The sequence below is a fragment of the Vigna unguiculata genome, chromosome 6 (assembly GCF_004118075.2).
Source record: "Vigna unguiculata cultivar IT97K-499-35 chromosome 6, ASM411807v1, whole genome shotgun sequence".
NCBI classification, from domain to species: domain Eukaryota; kingdom Viridiplantae; phylum Streptophyta; class Magnoliopsida; order Fabales; family Fabaceae; genus Vigna; species Vigna unguiculata.
In genome coordinates, this window is record NC_040284.1 from 27,623,977 (window position 1) to 27,637,369 (window position 13,393).

At 34.5% G+C, this 13,393-nt stretch overlaps 3 protein-coding genes across 3 annotated transcripts; all 3 read left to right on the forward strand.

Annotated features, from left to right (window-relative positions):
• Positions 1 to 667: 667 nt before the first annotated feature.
• LOC114186688 (pentatricopeptide repeat-containing protein At4g16390, chloroplastic-like) lies at positions 668 to 3,148 on the forward strand. Its single transcript, XM_028074664.1, has 2 exons — positions 668 to 2,896; positions 3,047 to 3,148. The coding sequence occupies exons 1-2, from the start codon at positions 781 to 783 to the stop codon at positions 3,103 to 3,105; spliced, it is 2,175 nt and encodes a 724-aa protein (XP_027930465.1). The 5' UTR covers positions 668 to 780; the 3' UTR covers positions 3,106 to 3,148.
• A 2,288-nt stretch (positions 3,149 to 5,436) lies between these two features.
• On the forward strand, positions 5,437 to 8,736 carry LOC114187291 (pentatricopeptide repeat-containing protein At4g16390, chloroplastic-like). The gene has a single exon (XM_028075503.1). The coding sequence runs from the start codon at positions 5,528 to 5,530 to the stop codon at positions 8,582 to 8,584; it is 3,057 nt and encodes a 1,018-aa protein (XP_027931304.1). The 5' UTR covers positions 5,437 to 5,527; the 3' UTR covers positions 8,585 to 8,736.
• A 2,113-nt stretch (positions 8,737 to 10,849) lies between these two features.
• Positions 10,850 to 13,229, forward strand: LOC114186851 (pentatricopeptide repeat-containing protein At4g16390, chloroplastic-like). The gene has a single exon (XM_028074895.1). The coding sequence runs from the start codon at positions 10,915 to 10,917 to the stop codon at positions 13,021 to 13,023; it is 2,109 nt and encodes a 702-aa protein (XP_027930696.1). The 5' UTR covers positions 10,850 to 10,914; the 3' UTR covers positions 13,024 to 13,229.
• The last annotated feature ends 164 nt before the right edge of the window (positions 13,230 to 13,393 follow it).

Genomic DNA, 13,393 nt, shown 5'->3' on the forward strand with positions numbered 1-13,393 from the left:
CAAAATTTGTATTAAAATATTTTATATTTTTTAACTGAGTATTTATAATTTAAATTTTTAGTTAACTAAGTAAAGTTCATTATCTTAGTGAAATTGACCCTCGATCGTAATATTAGGAAATATAACGAAATCGTTATTCAATACGTTTATAAAAACTATTAAAAATCATTATATCGTTCTATATATTAATTACAATATTATTTTTATATTAGTGACACAATATCATATGTTTTAATACTTGAAATCAAATAATTAAAATAATGGGATAAAATAAATTGCCGTTTAATAAAAAAGTTAAACTTCACGATCGAAGAAATATGAAAATTTTGAATAATGAATGAATACAAAATTGTCAGAAACTTAATTAAATAATAAATATAACTTTAATGAAACCAATCTCATATTCTAAGTAACAAAAAATAATTCAACTTTTTTAAAAATAAAAATAACATTAATCCAATTTGCAAAAATAAAAAGTCAATACAAATCTTAACAAAAATAAAAATAAAATGAACGGGCAAAAATTTATTTTAGCCACTTAAAAAATATATTTTATCCTACTGTCAACTATTTTATTATTTAATTGATATAATATAATCTATGCAATTTATTGGAAGTTTAGATGACATTATTTTTTTTTCATTTTTAAATATATTAGGTTAAACAGTAATACATTTGATCCTCGTCCCTGCTAACTCTCCAAGCGCGCAAAAGATACACCATTGTTGACAGGCCATGACATTTGCGCAAACACTTTCTGTATCTGAATAACCAAGCAGAATGGCTTCACACATTTGCATCTCTCACTCTTTTCTTTTCCATAATCATCAATCTTTTCCCTCTTCTTCTTCTTCTTCTTCTTCTTCATTTTCTCTGCACAATTTTCTATTCTCAAACTTCGCTTCCTCGTTCAAACGCTTCACACTTCTCTCCAAAGCCTCTCTCCACCACCCTAACACCCACGCGCCACACCAAGACGCTGTTTCTCGTGACGTAGATACAAACTCCTCGTCTTCATCCAAAAGCCGCGTTTGGGTTAATCCCAGCAGCTCTCGAGCCAAACACTTCCGAACCAAATCGTCGACCTCCAGGCACAGTTACCTCACCAGACTTGCGGAGTCATTGAACTCGTGCATTCCCACCGCGCAACATGTATCCACAATTTTGAAGGGTCTAGGAGACAATGTTTCAGAAAGTGACGCTGTGTTCATTCTTGACAAGATGGTGAATTCTGTTACCGCGCCCTTTGTTCTCAGATACTTCCTGGACAAGATTAAACCCTCTGGAGACACCGAGGTTATTCTCTTTAACATCACCCTGAAAACGTTTAGGAAATCTAGGGATTTTGAAGGCGCAGAGAAGCTGTTCGATGAAATGATTCAACGAGGGGTCAAACCTGATAACATTACATTTTCGACTTTGATTAACTCTGCTAGGATGTGTTCCTTGCCCAATAAAGCCGTGGAATGGTTTGAAAAGCTGCCGAGTTTCGGGTGTGAACCCGATGCCATGTTGTACTCGGCTATGGTGTCTGCTTATGCGCAAACTAATAATGTTGATATGGCTTTGAGATTGTATGATCGTGCAAAAGCTGAGAGATGGAGCCTTGATGCATCGACATTCTCATCGTTGATTAAGATGCATGGCGTGTTAGGGAACTATGACGAGGGCTTGAGAATCTTCCAGGAAATGAAGGCTCTTGGCGTGAAGCCTAGCGTGGTCACATACAACACACTGCTGGGTGGCTTGTTCAAGGCTAGGAGGTCATGGCAGGCCAAAAATATATATAAAGAGATGGTAACTGATGGGGTTTTGCCGGATTTTATAACCTATTCTACTCTTTTGCGAATTTATGCTGCAGCACAATATAGTGATGGTGCTTTCGGTGTTTATGAGGAAATGAAGAGGCATGGAATGGATATGAGTGTGGATCTTTATAACAGGCTCTTGGCTATGTGTGCTAATGTTGGTTGCATAGAGGAAGCTGTTGAAATTTTTGAAGACATGAAAAGTTCGGGGACTTGTCAGCCTAATAGCTTATCATTTTCATCCTTAATTACTGTATATTCCTGCAATGGGATGGTTTCAGAAGCAGAAGGAACGTTGAATGAAATGGTCCAGTCTGGATTTCAGCCTACTATTTATGTTCTGACCTCACTTGTCCAGTGCTATGGGAAAGCTAAGCGAACTGATGATGTTGTGAAGATTTTTAAGCAACTCGTTGATTTGCACATTGTTCCCGATGTTCAATTTTGTTGTTGTCTTTTGAATGTTATGACTCAAACCCCAAAAGAAGAGCTTGGTAAGATAATAGAGTGCATCGAGAAGGCTAATACACAGCTGGGTTCTGTAATAAGATATTTGGTGGAAGAGAAGGAGGATGATGGAAATTTTAGAAAGGAAATATCAGAACTTCTTAATTCAATTGATGTTAAAGCAAAGAAGCCCTTATGCAATTGTCTAATTGATCTTTGTGTCAGACTGAATGAGCCGAACAGAGCACGTGACCTTCTGGAGTTAGGATTGACGCTTGAGATATATAAAAATTTACAATCCAGATCTCAAAATCAGTGGTCTTTACATTTGAAGAAACTCTCAGTTGGGGCTGCTATGACCGCATTAAATGTTTGGATAAATGACTTGTCTAAGGCATTGGAATCAGGGGAAGACCTTCCACCTCTACTTGGAGTTAACACTGGGTATGGAAAACACAAATATGTTTCAGACAAAGGTTTGGCTAGTGTATGTGAATCACACTTGAGGGAACTCAATGCTCCATTCCATGAGGCTCCAGATAAGGCTGGCTGGTTTTTGGTTACAAAGGATGCAGCCAAATCATGGCTGGAGTGCAGGAGTTCAACTGAATCAATTGCTGATTTGAACTTTCAGGTTTCAGGTGGTTCAACGTTGGCCGTTCAGTATGGATAATGTCTATTTTAATAACGATATGGCATGTTATTTATGCATTTTTATTCTCCTTTAAGGGAAATTTTGAATTAGTAGATTTAGTATATGTATATTTATTAAAATTTTGGTTATCTTGTAGAGACTGAGGAGCTGATATCTAGGCTAGGTAGGTCTCTTTGCAGCTGTTCCAGAGTCTAGGGAGATGCATATTTATTATATCCTGTCCTTAATTTTCCTTTTATTTGTTCTACGTTTCTATTTTTGATGTCGCCATCATTTGTAAACTAAAACCAAATACTTCAATCGGGGTCATCATTGCTCCAAATTAAAATATCCATAGATGACACTCTATACTTGAAATGTTTGACAAAGATATCTTATAACCTCTTTTATTTGGGCCAAATGCATTTGATAGTTATTGTTAGACTTCAGGGCGTTGTAGGAGCAGTAGGGACAGTATAACATGTTTCTCACCTCTAATACTGCAGGAAGAATGTAATAACTTTCTTTGTCTGTGCCATCCCATGTTGGCAGTTCCTCCCTGCATCTCCTGCAACCCCATAAATTCTTGTATCTCCTCAAATTGTGTACTCTAGAATGTAAATTTTGTATTATAAAATGTACAATTTAGAAAGCATTTTCTATTTTGTATTTTAAAATATGAAATCCAGAATATAAATATGCTTCGAGTTATGCAATTTGAAATATATTTTTTATTTTTTATTTTGTAATTACAATCTAAATATAAAGAGTTAAAATTTGAATTATACATTTTGGAATTCAGAAATTTTATCAGTGCAAGTTAACATTATGCCTAGATGACCTTCTCCTTTTATAAAGGCTTGTACTTACCGGTTGTGATGTGATAGGTGAATTAATGTTTTTAGTGCGTTTGATTTTGCATTATCATCTAGAATTGATTATAATTAATTTTTTAACACATAATTATTATAATTTTGGTTTTTAAAATTAATTAAAATTTAAAAAATTCATGTTGAATAAGAAACAATTAATTTTTGTTTTTATGAGAATTATTCCAGCTGAATTAATTCTCTAAATAAAACACACCCTTAATTCTTCGCTTAGCACATTAATAGGTAAAATTTTTGGAAATTATCCCTAAATTAGAAAGTGTAATTAGATCGTAATTTTTACACCTCTTAATTGTATTTAAAGCTTGTAAAACTATCATAAATTATTTTTTATATAAACTAATTCCAGAAATTAAATTAGAAAATATAAAATCAGTGCCTTTATGTAATTTTTTTAGCTTAAGAACATATTAGTTCTTAATATCTCTGTGGCATAATTGTGTGTAATTTTTTGAAGTTGAATCCATTCTTAGTGTTATCCAAATAGCCTATAAAAAGGCTTGATTGCCATGTTATTTTAAAAAAAAAATAATGAAGAAGTTAGTGCTTTAAAATACATTTAACAATTGTAATGCCGAATTAGTGTTTTAAAATGGTAATTCATTATTAAGTTAATTTTCAGAAAAATATGTAACTGCTCCAATTCTTTATTAAATCTTTTTTAAAGACTGAGCAGAAACCGAATTTAAATATGGTATGATAACGTTTCTATGTATTAGAAAAAGTTACTTAATAATTACTCTTTAAAAATATATTAAAAGACTAATATGTCCTTCACTGTAAGCGATCATGTTTGGGCGAAATAAATAAGTTTAAATCCAATTTGAGTCAATTATTTAAGTTTAAAGATTTATATATATATATATATATATATATATATATATATATATATATATATATATATATATATATATATATATATATATATATATATATATATATATATATATATATATATCTAAAACCCAAAAGGGCTACTTAAGAACACACTTTCTAATTTTTGGCATCCTTTTATTTTTGGCCGCCAATTTTATTGGGTAATAAGAATTACTTGTTTTTTTATTGGAGAATTACTTGCTTTTTCATGTTTTTATTGTGATTACTACACGCACCTCATTATAAAAGCCAAAAAAATTTAAATATCCTATTTTGATATACTATGTCATCATCACTGTTATAGTGTTGTCCTTGACGTTGTCATTTTTACTGCAGTTCTAATTACACTTACGTATTTGCCTGCACTCTTTAGGAGGAAGAATAAGTGAGAAAGAGTAAAAAAATGATATCGGTGAGAAGTTTATTCTAAAAGGCATCATATATTTTCTGAAAAATATTTTGAATTTAATTCCATATATTCTAAAAAATTTATTTCAGAAAGCATCTCACATATTTTAGAAAATTTATTCTAGAAGTTTTATTCTGACAAACTTGTTAATTCTAAAATATATTTATTCTAGAAATCCTCTCCTAAAAATTTTATTCCAAAACCGTGATATAAAAATTTCGAAAAGATTTTCTAAAATCTTGTTTTTTAAAATTTTCAGAACAAGTAATTTGAAAATCAACTTTACAAGTTTTTTTTTTTTTTTTTATTAAATTATGGGGTTGAGGGAGGAAGAAAAAACCACTGTGTTGTCCACCTTCTATCTAACCGTGTTGTCTGGTTAAGCCTATCTAGATTCTATTAACTGTCTGGAACAGTTATCTGTTATCGGAATCTTATGCCGAGACAATAACAGAGAGGGAAAATGGCTCAGCCTCACCCTCTTTGCTCTTCCCATTGTTCCACTTATTCTTTCTCATTCCATTCTGGCAAACCCTTCATTATCGTTCCTTCTCGTTCCAAAACTCTTCTCCCCGCCCCACCACGCTTCTCCTCTGCACAACCCTTCAACACTCTACGAGACGCAAATGACCCAGATGCAAAGTCTTCGTCTTTATCCAAAAATTCAATCTGGGTCAATCCCAAAAGCTCCAGAGCCAAACAACTTTGGAAGATTTCACCTCGGGCCAGGTCATCATTTCTCTCCAAACTCGCCAAGTCTCTGGACTCGTGCAACCCTACCAACGAACACGTCTCTCAAATCCTCGATGTCTTAGGGGACAACATTTTCGAACGCGATGCTGTGTTTATTCTCGATGTTATGGTCAATCCCACTACTGCACTCCTCGCTCTTGAGTACTTCCGGCAAAAGATTAACCCCGTAAAACATGTTGTTCTTTACAACGTTACTCTGAAGGTGTTTAGGGAGGTTAGGGATTTTGAAGGTGCAGAGAAGTTGTTTGGTGAAATGGTTCAAAGAGGAGTCCACCCTAATATCATTACGTTTTCAACTATAATTAGCTCTGCTTCCATGTGTTCTATGCCGCGCAAGGCTGTGGAGTGGTTTGAGAAAATGCATTCCTTCGGGGTTGAACCTGATAATAGTATATTCTCCTTTATGATTCGTGCTTATGCGAGTAGTGGTAATGCCGAAATGGCTATGAAACTCTACGATCGTGCAAAAGCAGAGAAATGGAGCGTTGACACGGGAGTGTTCTCGGCATTAATTAAGACATGTGGGATATTGGAGAATTTTGATGGATGTCTGAGTGTTTACAATGATATGAAGGTTCTTGGTGTCAAGCCTAACATGCTAACTTTTAACACGCTGTTGTATGCCATGGGGAGAGCGAGGAGGGCCTTGGATGCGAAGGCTATATATGAGGAGATGATAAATAGTGGATTTTCACCAAGTTGGGCTACCTATGCGGCTCTTTTACAAGCCTATTGTAAAGCACGGTTTCGTGAGGATGCGCTGGGAGTTTACAGGGAAATGAAGGAAAAGGGAATGGATGTGGATGCAGTTCTTTATAACTTGCTTTTTGACATGTGTGCTGATGTTGGTTGCTTGGACGAAGCTTCTGAAATCTTTGAAGACATGAAAAGTTCGGGGACTTGCCAACCAGACAATTTGACATACGCGTGCTTGATCAACATGTACAGTTCTCATCTGAAACACAGCGATTCCTTGGAGTCGAGAAATCCATGGGAGCAACAGGTCTCCACAATTTTGAAAGGTATAGTGGACAAGATTTCAGAAGGAGATGCTATATTTATTCTCAGTAAGATGGTGGATCCCAACACTGCCTTATTTGTACTTAGATATTTCCAGAGCAAGATTAATTTCAGCAGGGATAAGGAGGTGATTAGTTACAACGTGACCCTGAATTTGTTTAGGAAGTCTAGGGATTTTGAAGGAGCAGAGGCTTTGTTTGATGAAATGCTTTATAGAGGTGTAAAACTAGATAACATTACATTTTCAACAATGGTTAACTGTGCTAGTGTGTGTGGTTTGCCCGATAAGGCTGTGGAGCTATTCGAAAAGATGTCCAGCTTTGGGTTTGAACGTGATGGCATCACAAGCTCAGCCATGATATATGCTTATGCACGCACAAATAAGGTTGATAAGGCTTTGGAACTATATGATCGTGCAAAAGCTGAGAAATGGCGAATTGACGCACTGACGTTCTCAACTTTGATCAAGATGTTTAGCGTGGCAGGAAACTACGATAAATGCTTGATAATCTACCAAGACATGAAGGTTCTTGGTGTGAAGCCTAGCGTGGTCACATATAACAATCTGTTGGGTGCCATGTTGAGAGCTAGGAATCACCGACAGGCCAAGACTATATATAATGAGATGAAAAACAGTGGTATTTCACCAGATTTTATAACATATGCATCACTTTTGGAAGTCTATACTAGAGCACTATGTGGTGAAGATGCTTTTGGTCTTTATAAGGAAATGCAAGGGAACGGAGTGAATGTAACTGCGGATCTTTATAACAAGCTTTTGTCCATGTGCGCTGATCTTGGCTACATAGATAAAGCTGTTGAAATTTTTTATGATATGAAAAGTTCTGGGTCTTGCCAACCTGACAGTTGGACATTTACTTTCTTAATCACCATGTATTCCCGCAGTGGGAGAGTTTCAGAGGCGGAAGGGATATTGAATGAAATGATCCAATCTGGATTACAACCTAATATTTTTGTTATGACATCACTTGTCCAGTGCTATGGAAAAGTTAAGCGAACTGATGATGTTGTGAAAGTATTTAATCAACTTCTGGAATTGGGCATTGATCCAAATGATCACTTCTGCAGTTGTCTGTTAAGTGTTTTGACTCAAACACCAAAAGAAGAGGCTGGTAAACTAACAGATTGCATTGAGAAGGCTAATCCAAAGCTTGGGACTGTAGTAAGATATTTGGTGGAAGGGAAGGAGGGCAATGGAGATTTTAGAAAGGAAACGGTAGAACTTTTAAATTCATTTCATGCTGAGGTGAAAAAGCCTTTATGCAATTGTCTAATTGATCTTTGTTTCAAACTGAATGTGCCTGAAAGAGCATGCGACATTCTGGATTTAGGACTGATGCTTGAGATATATACAGATATACAATCCAGATCTCAAAATCAGTGGTCTTTGCATCTGAAGGAGCTCTCAGTTGGAGCTGCTATGACTGCATTACATGTTTGGATTAATGACTTGTCTCGGGCATTGGAATCAGAGGAGGACCTTCCTCCACTTCTTGGAATTAATACTGGGCACGGAAAACACAAGTATTCAGACAAAGGCTTGGCTACTGTAGTTGAATCACATTTGAAGGAACTCGATGCTCCATTCTACGAGGCTTCAGATAACCCTGGTTGGTTTTTGGTTACAAAGACAGCAGCGGAATCATGGCTGCAATCTAGGGGTTCAACAGAATCAATAGCTAGTTTGAACACTCTGGCTTTAGGTGTTCCAGCAGTGGCACTTTAGTATCATGTTAATTTTTCGGTTTTTTCCTATTCCTTTTGCAGAGATTTTGTGCTGTATAGTCCTAAATTGTTGTTATTCCCGGTACAAATATTTTGATTGAAATTATCAAAGAGCGAGGAAGGCATCTGAAACTTACTCGGCGATCACTGTTTTTGATGTAATTTTTTCACATTGGAAACAGAAATAATTGTAAGTTTTATTTAAAATGTGTTTCGTTCTGTATAATCAATTCTATATTAATTTGAGGCAAAACCAAGCACGTATTTATTGTTGTAATAAGCTATTAGTTTTCATGGATTTGCTACCTTAAAAGGTCAAAATGTTAAAATAACTTTGAAATGGTTTTTTCTTAACTAAATAAGTTTAATTTGCATAAGATGTAATAATATGTGTCGTGGAAATTCGGAGGACAACAATAATATATGGTTTTTGTATACAGAGTAAATTACTTCTTTTTCAGATAAATATATAGTAAATGACTAATATTTATTTGAATTTCAAACTTTTAAGTTAATTAAAATTTCAAATAAAGTTTTATATCAAACACGTTATCAATTTTAAATGAAACTTACAAAAAAATTAACTACCTTTCGTATATCTTTTATTTAATCATTTTGTCTTTTAATAAAAGATGATATATTTTAATTTGTAAACATTTTTTTTTCAAAATTTTAATTAAATAATTTCACATTTTTATGAATAATATTTAATTATGATATTTTCTTAAATCTAACTGCCTACATTCTTCCCTTAAAATAATTATCACACATATTTTTTAACCTTTAAATTATTTTCTTAAAACTATATTATTTAGATTAAAAAAATCTTACCATGACACCTATGATATACAGATACGATATGTGTATTGGATATAATATAATATGTATATGATACGTTGATATATTAATTTTGAAAATAATAAGATATCACATGTATATTGAAAAATATGTAAATTTAAAAAAATATAAAAAATATATAATTATTCTTGTGTGAATCCAAATTAAGATCAAATGTATTAAATATTTTTAACATAAAAACTTATAAATTATCATCATCATAAAAACATTATTGATTTATATATATTAAACACTTCATTAATAAGTATCAGTCAAATATCTTAAAGTATCAAATACAAATATGTGTTGGATACAGATACATGACACAAATTAAAGCATCCATACATCAGACACTAATTAAACGATTGGATAATTGGTGTAAATTTTTTTCTAGGTAAAAATATGTTTTTGGTCCCTCAAGTTTAACTCAAATTTGGAAATGGTCCCTGGTCGAAATTTGGTCACTGTTTGGTCTTTGTACTTTTAAAATCATTGTTTTTAGTCCCTATGTTTTAGACGACGTTAAAAATAACAAACGGCGTGCCACATGTTATTTAATTTTTTATATAAAAAATAAAACTAGGCCGACGCTTTTAACAAAAACTGAAAAAATATGTTTTTGATCCCTTGAGTTTTAACTTAAATTGAAAATGGTCTCTGGTTAAAACTTTGTCACTGTTTGGTCCCTGCACATGCAAAATCATTGTTAAAATATAATTATACTACTACTATTAATAATAATAACATTATATAATAATAATATTATATAATTGTTAATAATAATATTATCATATATTAATAATAATTAATCATATTAATATATCAATAATAATATTAAATAACACTTGGCGCCGTTTGTTATTTTTAACGCCGTCAAAAAATAGGGACTAAAAACAATGATTTTGAAGGGACCAAACAATGATCAAATTTCGGGAATTATTTTTAAATTTGGATCAAACTTGAGGTAAAAAAACATATTTTTTCTTTTTTTTTATTGACTACTGGAATTAAATTTATAAGTTTTTGAATTTATTTTGATAAACTTGGGAGGAAATTATTAAAATGTCATTTTCTTATTTCAATTATTTTAAAACTAAAGTTGTGAATAAGTTTTTTAATAATTTAATTAATAAGTATTTAGTTAAATTATATAACCAAATTCATCTTTGATTGATTGGTTGTTGAGAGTTTATTAAAATCCACTTAATGACAATTATTTGATTTTAAACACGGTAAACATCTCTTAATCCAATCCAATCACGAGTAATTTATTTATGATAGTGAATTATTCAGAATGTTCCATTATTTGTTATTTAATTACTTGTTTCATCCCCATATTTACAAAATCTTTCAATTTCAATCCCCTTAATTTCAAGCACAAGCTTAAAGAACATATAATTTTGCTCAGAATTAAAGGAAAAAAGGAAGTTTAATATAGTTCATTGTTGAGCATCATATATTCTGAGTCTCCACAGTGTCATAGAAGGAAGGAAAATGGCTCAATCTTACCCTCTCAGCACTTCTTCATCTTCTTCATCTTCTTCCCCTTCTTCTCACGCACTCTATTATCGCAAATCCATCGCCATCACCACATCTATCTCATTCTCTCACTCTTCCCGCCATTTCAAACTTCTCAATTTTTCTTATCAACTCTCTCCTTTCCTCTCTAAACCCAAAACCCTGCTCCAAGCCACCAACACTCTACAAGACACAAAACTCGACGACCCAGTTGCAAAATCTCCATCTTTATCGAAAAATTCCATCTGGGTCAATCCCAAAAGCCCCAGAGCCAAACAGCTTTGGAAGAATTCCAGTCATGCCATTTCATCACCTCTTGCCAAACTCGCCAAGTCTCTGGATTCATGCAACCCCACCAGCGAACATGTCTCTGAAATCCTCAGCGTTTTAGGGGACGACGTTTTAGAACGCGATGCCGTCATTATTCTCAATGCCATGGTGAATCCCTACACTGCACTCCTCGCTGTTGACTACTTCAAGCAGAAGATAAAACCCTGTAGTCACGTTATTCTCTACAACGTTACCCTGAAGCTGTTTAGGGAGGTAAAGGATTTTGAAGGAGCAGAGAAGCTGTTTGATGAAATGCTTCAAAGAGGGATCCACCCTAATCTCATTACTTTTTCAACTATGATTAGCTGCGCTTCCATGTGTTCTTTTCCGCATAAGGCTGTGAAGTGGTTTGAGATGATGCCCAGTTTCGGGTGTGAACCGGATAATAATTTGTCCTCGTCCATGATATATGTTTATGCAAGAACTGGTAATGCTGACATGGCTTTGAAACTGTACGATCGAGCAAAAGCAGAGAAATGGCATGTTGACACGGTGGTGTTCTCGGGGTTGATTAAGATGTTTGGGATGTCAGGGAATTACGATGAGTGCTTGAACGTTTACAATGATATGAAAGTTCTTGGTGCGAAACCGAATTTGGTAACATATAATGCTCTGTTGTATGCCATGGGGAGAGCTAAGAGAGCCCGGGAAGCCAAAGCTATATATGAGGAGATGATAGATAATGGATTGTCACCAACTTGGCCTACCTACGCAGCTCTGTTACAAGCCTATTGTAGAGCCCGGTTCAGCAAGAATGCTATGAGAGTTTACAAGGAAATGAAGGAAAAAGGAAAGGATATCGATGTAGTTCTTTATAACATGCTTTTTGACATGTGTGCAAATGTTGGTTGTGTGGATGAAGCTGTTAAAATTTTTGAAGACATGAAAAGTTCTGGGACTTGTCGACCGGACAAATTTACATATGCATCTTTGATCAACATGTACTCTTGCCTTAGCAAAATTTCAGAGATGGAGGCCATGTTCAATGAAATGATGGAATCTGGATTTCAGCCTGATGTAATAGTTCTTACATCACTTGTCCATTGCTACGGAAAAGCCAAGCGAGCTGATGATGTTGTAAAGGTATTTAATCAGCTCATGGATTTGGGCATCAGTCCTGATGGCCGCTTCTGTGATTGTGTTCTATATGCAATGTCCCAAGTACCAAAAGAAGAATCTGGTAAGCTCGCAGGTTGCATTGAGAAGGCTAATCCAATGCTTGGGTCTGTGTTAAGGTATTTGATGAAAAAACATGAGGGTGGTGAAAATTTTAGAAAGGAAGCATTAGAACTTTTTAACTCAACTGAACCTGAGGTAAAAAAGTCCATGTGTAATTGTTTAATTGATCTTTGTGTGAACCTGGATGTGCCCGACAGAGCTCGTGACCTTTTGGATCTGGGGTTGACTCTTAGGATATATACTGATATACAGTCAAGATCTCAAGCTAAGTGGTCTCTGCATCTGAAGAGACTCTCAGTTGGAGCTGCTCTGACTGCCTTAAGTGTTTGGATAAATGACTTGTCTAAGGCTTTGGAGTTAGGGGAAGAGCTTCCACCACTACTTGGAATCAACACTGGGCATGGGAAACACAGGCTTTCAGATAAAGCTTTGCCCACTGTTTTTGAATCATATCTGAAGGAACTTAAAGCTCCATTCCATAAGGCTGCCAATATGGATGGCTGGTTTTTGGCTACCAGTGAAGCAGCCACTTCATGGCTGCAGTCCAGGGGTTCAACAGTGGCTCTTCCCCAATGAAATTGTTGTTTACTTTTAGGCAACCTTGTAGCATGTTGGCTTTAAGCATTTTCCTATGCCGTGGGAAAATTTTTTGGTATTAAGTAGTTTCTGAATTTGTTGTTGGTTATGGATGTCTTACATTGTGAATGAAGAAGGCGGCCTGATACTAATATCTTGAAAGCGTATATGAAAGTAATTAGTTATTGGCTCTGGTGTATTTCATACCCGAATGTGGTTGGATATTAGTAGTGTTGATTGAATAAAAATGGATACTGGAATTGTTTTGGCCTGGACAGGCAGCTGCACAGGGTGAAAGTTGTCTTGTGCTAGTTTGTATTCTAAAGCCTTTCTTATTTTGGCAAGGTTGATGCAGCGCATGTTCCTACTT

Excerpts from the sequence above, each read along its gene's own strand:
- LOC114187291 (XM_028075503.1), top strand. The coding sequence starts at position 5,528 with ATGGCTCAGCCTCACCCTCTTTGCTCTTCCCATTGTTCCACTTATTCT.
- LOC114186851 (XM_028074895.1), top strand. The coding sequence starts at position 10,915 with ATGGCTCAATCTTACCCTCTCAGCACTTCTTCATCTTCTTCATCTTCT.
- LOC114186688 (XM_028074664.1), top strand. The coding sequence starts at position 781 with ATGGCTTCACACATTTGCATCTCTCACTCTTTTCTTTTCCATAATCAT. Across the intron at positions 2,897-3,046 it reads TTTGAACTTTCAGGTTTCAG|AGACTGAGGAGCTGATATCT; the intron begins GTGGTTCAACGT and ends GTTATCTTGTAG.